Below are 7,006 nucleotides of genomic sequence, written 5' to 3' on the forward strand. Positions count from 1 at the left end.
TATATATTTTTTTTTTAATCTAATCTTCATATGCTTTGTCTTAGCTGTCTGAAAAACTATAACCAGATCAAATCCAGATTGGTCTGCAGTGTAAATCCATTGTTGAACATAATTTTGGAGTTTTTTTTCTGTTGTCATTTACGATGTGTTTGTAGCGTCAAAAGCTGTAACGCATTTGAATTTAATTCAAATGCAGATTCAGCAATAGTGTAAATGCAACATGTAAAATCCCGTCATCCAATTATCTGCTGCTAATATCGCTCGGGCACCTCGTTTGGGAAAAATCCAATAGGTCTGGAAAGTTCTTATCATGGCGTGCGTGCGTGTGTGTGTGTGTGGGTGTGGATAAGCGAGAGATGAGTAAGTGTGTGGGTGATCAGTGAGCACGCGTGTGAGACAGAAGTTTGGTTGTTGATGGCCTTCCTGACGCTTTCTCTGTTTCGGTGTCCCGGTCCTCCAGTCCGGGAAGAGCCGCGGAATTCCTCAGAGGAGGACGCCACCACTATCCTGCATTCCGACAGAGACTTCCCCAGTCCATCTCAGGCCGGGTCCGACTACACAAGCACGCAAGAACCCTACGGAGGATCTCGATCGGGGTCCGGTCCCGCCACGCCCGTGAGTGCGTCTGGGAGTCCCGATAGCGAAGCGCTGCGGCTTCCTGGGGAAGTTGGGAACAATGGAGCGGAAACATCTGCCACCCGCCTTCCGGAGACGCCGAGGCCGAGCCGAAACGCTCAAACAAATCCGGGACTGCCAGAAGGGACGCGTGGGCCTCACACCTCTGGGCGGTTCACTTTTCCACCTGTGACATCATCGCTGACCTTATGGACCCTGCTAGCGACCCCTGCTGGTACCGCGGCGGCAGTTTATCTCAAGAATCTTCGCCGAGGGAAGGAAGTCACTTCAGACCCCGTTTGGAGTGCGGCGTGGTCCCAAACGGATTTGTCAAAAAGTACACAGAGAACCTTGCGCCTGCCAGATGCCGCCGAGGGGACGTCGGGGATCCCAGGTTCTACTGGGACCACCGGGGATGCCCCCATCGTGTCCGGAACGATCCGGAACTCGTCAAAGTTGGAGGACGGGACGGAAATGCCCCGGCCCGCATCCCCCACGAGCACAAAGACAAAGTCCGGCAGAGTGGTGACTTTTGGTGACTCCGAGGATGGGATGGAAACACCCAGTGGCGCAACCCTCGTGGGGGTCCTTACGTTGGGGCTCTTCCGTGCAGGAACGACGGCACCCAATCCCTTGCCCAACGTGCGCACCGTGTTGGTGGTCGGACGGGTTCCCGATTCTGAGGGCCAAAGGGGAACGCCCCGATACGCGACCCAGGTAGGGGTCTTGAACTTCACTGAGGAAGGGGCGGGAGCGCCTGGGCAGCCCACCCGCGCAAGAACCACTTTGTCATCCGGAGGGGTCCGGAACATCCAAGGCTCCGAGGACGGGTCAGAAACTCCTGGACACCCGTCCCACGTGAGCGCCGTGACGGCGTCCGAAGGGTTCCTGAGCTTCGGGGGCCTCGAGGATCGGACGGGAACACCTGGACGCTCGCTACACACGTCCACCGGGACCGCGTCTGAAGGGTTCCTCGGCTCGGGAGCCTCCCGGGCTCATACAGACCGAGCGGGACACTCGCCTCAGCCGAAGGTCCTGAGCACCGGGGGCCCCGAGGACGGAACTGGAACGCCTGGAGGTTCGCTCCTCCCGAGCACCGTGTTGGCGTCGGGTTCTGAGGATGTTACGGAAACGCCGCGCAACACGCCTCAAGTGGAGCTTGTCAACTCCGGAAACGGGACGGCATGGCCGGAAGACGCGCCTCCCGCGAGCACCATTCGGGCATCCGGAGGAGTTCAGAAGTCGTCAGCCGCAGAGGCAGCAACACTCGGACCCACGTCCCAGGTGGCGGTCTCCAGCCGAGGGGGGTCCCGGGATGGGACGGCAACGTCCGGACGCTCTCCCCCTGCGACAACCGTGACGGCATCTGGAAGCGTCTCCGGTTTAGCGAGCTCTCACGACACGGGCGGCGCCCTCGACACTACGCCTGCGCCAGCAACCCTTCGGAACCCCGCCGTGTCTCCACCCATCCCGGATGTTCTGACCCGGGCCTTGACTCCCGATACCGCGCCCCGCATCACGCAACAAATGCTGACGACTGAGCTACAAGGCACTCGGGGCGGCAACGCCGCGACCGCCCAGCGGCTGGTCCCGGAAGCCCGACCCGCTTCCACCCCTTCGAGTTTTGCCACGACCCGGGAACCGAAAGTTTACGTGGTGCCGGACCAGCCCGCCACCATCCGAGGTTCGCGTGTGTGTATACCGGCATGTGCACAAGGGAAGATCTGCGTTTGTGTGCCTGTAGACGCGTTTGTGTTGTGGCTCTTCTCCAGTGGAGTCCATCGAGCTGCTGCTGCAGATCGTCGCGGACGACTCCGGCTCCACTTCCGGTCCCGACCTGGAGGAGGACACCGGCGCCTGGGTGGGTGGGGAGTTTTTAGCATTTTCGACACATATGCTTGATACGTATTTTTGAGGTTGCAGTTTTGCGAAGACCATCGACGAATTGGGGGAGGGGACGTAGTCAGGGCAAGATTCCGGTGGCGACTCGCGGGAAGACCCAACGGCTGCAAGCTGAAGTTTGCTGATGATGCCGCCCGTGTTGCAGGTGGAGCCTTACCTGCGGAGGGCGCCGGGCTTCAGCCGAATCGTGGCCGTGTGGGCCAGGTGAGCGGTCGGTCGCGCTGATCCCGGGACCACCTACCAAACAGCTTTTCTTTTGTTTCCTTTTTTCATTCCAGCGGTCGAGCCGTGCAGATGCTGCTGGAGTTTCACAGCCGGGGCGCTCTGCGGTGGCTGTCCGCCTCGGGAGCCTCCGCGCTGCTGCGCCAGACGGGACTTGACCTGGTCGCGCCCCAGGGGCGGAGCTTCAGAGGCTCCAAGGTGCTCAATGTCACACTGGGAGGTGAGAACATCATCTTCTCCAACTGTGGCTGGATGGACAAACAATGCTGGAAACGTCTGTGTGTGTGTGTGAGAGACGCAGGGGTGCAGGAGGACATTTGCGATTGGTTGCTCGGGTGTCCAGCGGGCTTCCGTTGCATTACTGGGCCCAGCAACAACTACAGCTGCTCCTCCGTTTGCCATTTTGACTTCTGCCACCATCATGGCGTCTGCACACACCACACGAGAAAACTTCCCGTTTGTCGGTAGGAACGCACGCGTGCACACACACGCACACGCACACGCACACGCACACGCTCCCTTCTGGCGTGTATGGTCAGGTGCCTGGTGGGCGAGGACTTCTGGTTCATGGGTTCACGCTGTGACGTCCGGATGACGCGCACTCGCCTGGTGTGCACCTGCGCGTCCGTCCTCGTGTTGGCCGTGGCCGTGATCGGCGCGCTGGCCCTGGTCGCCGTCCGACGCTACCGAGCCGCTCTGATCCGGGCCAAAGTGGACCAGACGCGGAGCAGGTGAGAGCAGTCCTGATGTTTTACTCCAGTCCACTAGGCGGCGGTAGCGTCTCGTACAAAATGGATGCCAGCACGGGTGATGCCTGGGAGCACGTTCCTTTGTAACTTTCTCACGTATGACTCCAAAATGGCGGCCCTTTTGAGTGTCTAGTGCTCTTCACGTGTTTTGAAATGAGTCGCCTGACTAAAAGCTTTCACAGTGATTCATAACGAGTCGCGCTTAAAATTACAGCTAGCTCACAGATCTGTAGTTTTCTGCACTGACTCATTATCAGGAAAATACTTCATCCGCCTTGATAAAAATAATTATTTTTGTTCAGTTAAAAACGGTCTTTTTTTTTTCATATTCAACCATCACTGTTAAAACTTAAGCAGTCCTAATTTTTACATTCAGCAGAATTGTCGCGGCTGCCGAAAGTAACTCAGAAAGTAACTTGTAATCATTAAAGTAGCCAAGTTACTTTTTCAAGGTAACTATGGCAACACTCGGAGTTTTTTTTTTCTCTTCCCCTCTGTTGCCATCTGCTGGATATTGTCGGTCACCCACTCGCAAGTCTCACACACACAAACTTGGTGTTTCTTTTCTTTTCATGTATTTTAAATATTATGTAAAATAGTATTTTTTTTATTATTTGAGTTGTTTTCCATGAGTTCATATTTATATTATTTTTTTTAAACTCATTTACTTTTCAATTTTGTTTTTAACAATTTTCTTTTGAATGTATGTGATGTTATCTTTTCGTCTACAGTATTTTAAATGACTTTTTTTTTTTGGTTTGTTTTTTTTTAATACTGTATTGGTGACATTTTTGAAAATGGTTCCTTTCTTGCGGGCCGCTTCACTGCACTCCCAGCTGTGGCCTCGAGGGGTCACACTCGAACTCCAAATGATTGCTCATTTTCAAAAGCTGCAGCCTTCATTTTTACGTGATGTAAATCAGACAAAGCAACTGGGCCCTTTTGTTCAATAAAAATATTTTGTACATCTAATAATTGTAGCATTAAAAATATTTTTGGAATTACCTCACCGAAAGAAATAAAATGTATATAAATGTAAAAATGAAATTAGCTTATTAAGGTAATGGCAATTTGTATATTCAAATCCTGGTAGTCCAAACTAAAAATATTTGTAATTCATTCAATTATCACAAAAAAAGTATTTTGAAGAAGTCAATTTTTTTTTTAAAGTCTTATTCTTTCAAACAAAAAAAGTAATTCAAAAGTAGTTGGTTAAATTTATGGCGGAGGAAACGTCCTTCTTTCTAAAATAAGAAAAAAATTAAAGTAATATAAAAAAACGAAACAAATTAAAAATTGAATGATGCAAAACTCTGATATTTTTAATTGATTCAATAAAACAAGTTGATTTAAATGAATGAAACCATTCTGAATGAATGTACCGGTACTATGAAATGGTCAGTCTGATTGTGTTTGTGTTTGCAGCTACAGGCGCTTCAACCATTTCGACGAGCTGTCGTCTCGCTTCTGGCCGCGCTCGGCGTCGGCAGCTTCCGCTGACTCGATGGACAATCCGGCATTCACGCGCTCTGACGAGCTGCTGCACATGCGAGCTCTGGACCGGCCCTGCTGCTACCACGATGACACCTTGTCGCTCGCCTCCGCCTCCGCCTCCGCCTCCGCCTCCTCTGGCTGCACCGGCCGCGCCGCGCGCCTCAACACCATCTACCCCGACAGGTATACACGCACACACATACGCACACATGCCATCCAGCCGAGTCACGTGTTAAATCAGCAGTTGTGTTCCGAGACACTCTTTGTTTTCTATGAATTAATTCTTTCCATCAAAGTCGAGTGTTGCCTTCAGGGATGGTCTGAAATCACAATTTTATTCATATCTGTCTAAATCGGGCGATCGCTTCATTGACAGAAATCTTCAATTGCTCAGTTTCGTGTTGCCTTTCCGGAACACCAAAAATCACCTTTATCAATGTCAATCAAGTGTTGCCTTCAAGGACGCTTTGAAATCAAAGCCTTCAAACTACGTGTCGATGTCAGGTGTTGCCTTCAGGGTCAGTCTGAAATGTGTTGTCTCTCGATCCAAATCAGGTGCGACCTTCAATGACAACTGGTGAGTTGCCTTTCAGGGACAGTCTGAAATCATAGCCTCGATCTACATCGGGTGTTGCTTTCTTTTCCACATTTTCGACCAAGTCAAGTCTTGCTTTCGGGGCCAATCTGAAAATCTCTCGGTCACACGCTGCGTTCGTCTCGCTTGTCACACGAGTGTAAAAAGAAGCATGTGTGCGCGGCAGCTCTCAGTACGGTTGGTGCGGCAGCGAGCTGAGCATGGGCGACGGCGTGCTGGACTCGGGCAAGGCCAGCGACTTGTCGGTGTGCAGCTGGCCGGTGGAGCCCATCCACTGGACGCCCTTCCCGCTGCTGCGGCGGCTGGCCGCCCCCCGGCACCCCAACGCCGTGAGTACTTGGAAAGCCACGCGCTCCTTTGCCGAGTCCCGCGACATCCGTGTCCTGAGCTCACGTCAGATTTCAAATATGGAACCATTTCAAGGAGCAACGCAATCGTGTTTTTGTGTGATTGCTGGAACAAAACAAATAAATAAATGAACTCTGGTTCAGCCCATTCAAACTGTCTTCACAACACATATTTTTCTTTTTTTCCACAGAAACATTTTTTGTGACTGATTCAAGGTTATTCCCTCCTCCTTCGACATTTCTTGACGAAATCAAACCATTGCAGCCAAAAATATTTTCACATTTTCCCCAACAAGGTCACTAATGCAAGCTCGTTTAGCATGGCTCAGCTCAGCTACGTTTTGTACAGCGGGGCCTTTCGGAGCGATATCGAGAGCAAGCGGAAAAGTGTTTCTCCTCGAGAGGCCGACTTCTCGTTGCACCGTATGCTACGCAAGCTTAGCAGCATCTGTCCTTGTGTTGCCTCTTCAGGCTCGGACGTCCAGGCCGCGCTCGTACTGCGACGGCATGGAGCTGGTGGACATGAACCGCAGCTGGACCGCGTGACTCGGATGCTCTTCGGCCATCAAACGCTCTCGGTGTGCGTGTGTGTGTGTGTGTGTGTGTGTGTGTGTGTGTGTGTGTGTGTGTGTGTGCGCGCGCGCATAAAAAAGTGAGCCGGTGATCGATCAATCAATAAATACTGTGTGACTATTGTGTGTGCATGCGTGGGTGTCATTCAGTGCAAATGCCGCACCTGCTCGAAAATATACTGAAATCTCGGCAAGTATCACCATCGTGGCAAACGTTAAAATACAGGAACGTATTAGGCCTAAGTGTTCAGTATCGCGATTAAAAAACGATTCATCAAATAATTGGAATGATTTGATTGTTCAGAAAAAAAAGGATGCTGTTTGTTTGGGTTGTTTTTTGTTTTGTTTTTTTTACCTTGAAGCTTTGTTGGGATTATTTTTCCACACAGACCATGAAGTTACCATGGAAGCGCGCACCGCTCGCTGTTGAGCTGAATTTCAATTTGACTGCTTGATTTGATCCAAAGGACGAATACTCGGATAGTGTTCATCAAAAGTGAGAAAGTGGTT

General features: G+C 51.4%; 1 protein-coding gene across 4 annotated transcripts in view; it reads left to right on the forward strand.

Moving 5' to 3' along the window:
- The window catches only part of LOC109511255 (mucin-2), a 7,773-nt gene extending 1,251 nt beyond the window's left edge, over positions 1 to 6,522 (forward strand). Inside the window, exons 2-10 of one of the 4 annotated variants that reach the window (XM_019862170.1) lie at positions 461 to 2,299; positions 2,388 to 2,476; positions 2,663 to 2,721; positions 2,796 to 2,959; positions 3,041 to 3,203; positions 3,279 to 3,470; positions 4,914 to 5,165; positions 5,744 to 5,906; positions 6,396 to 6,522. In XM_019862170.1, coding sequence (XP_019717729.1) covers positions 461 to 2,299; positions 2,388 to 2,476; positions 2,663 to 2,721; positions 2,796 to 2,959; positions 3,041 to 3,203; positions 3,279 to 3,470; positions 4,914 to 5,165; positions 5,744 to 5,906; positions 6,396 to 6,470 — 2,996 coding nt within the window. In that variant the 3' untranslated portion in view covers positions 6,471 to 6,522. Of the gene's footprint in view, positions 1 to 460; positions 2,300 to 2,387; positions 2,477 to 2,662; positions 2,722 to 2,795; positions 3,204 to 3,278; positions 3,471 to 4,890; positions 5,166 to 5,743; positions 5,907 to 6,395 lie in introns of those variants that run through there. The other 3 variants (XM_019862171.1, XM_019862169.1, XM_019862172.1) reach the window with 3 other exon arrangements.
- The last annotated feature ends 484 nt before the right edge of the window (positions 6,523 to 7,006 follow it).

The sequence above is a fragment of the Hippocampus comes genome, unplaced genomic scaffold (assembly GCF_001891065.2).
Source record: "Hippocampus comes isolate QL1 unplaced genomic scaffold, H_comes_QL1_v1.1 scaffold7, whole genome shotgun sequence".
NCBI lineage: Eukaryota > Metazoa > Chordata > Actinopteri > Syngnathiformes > Syngnathidae > Hippocampus > Hippocampus comes.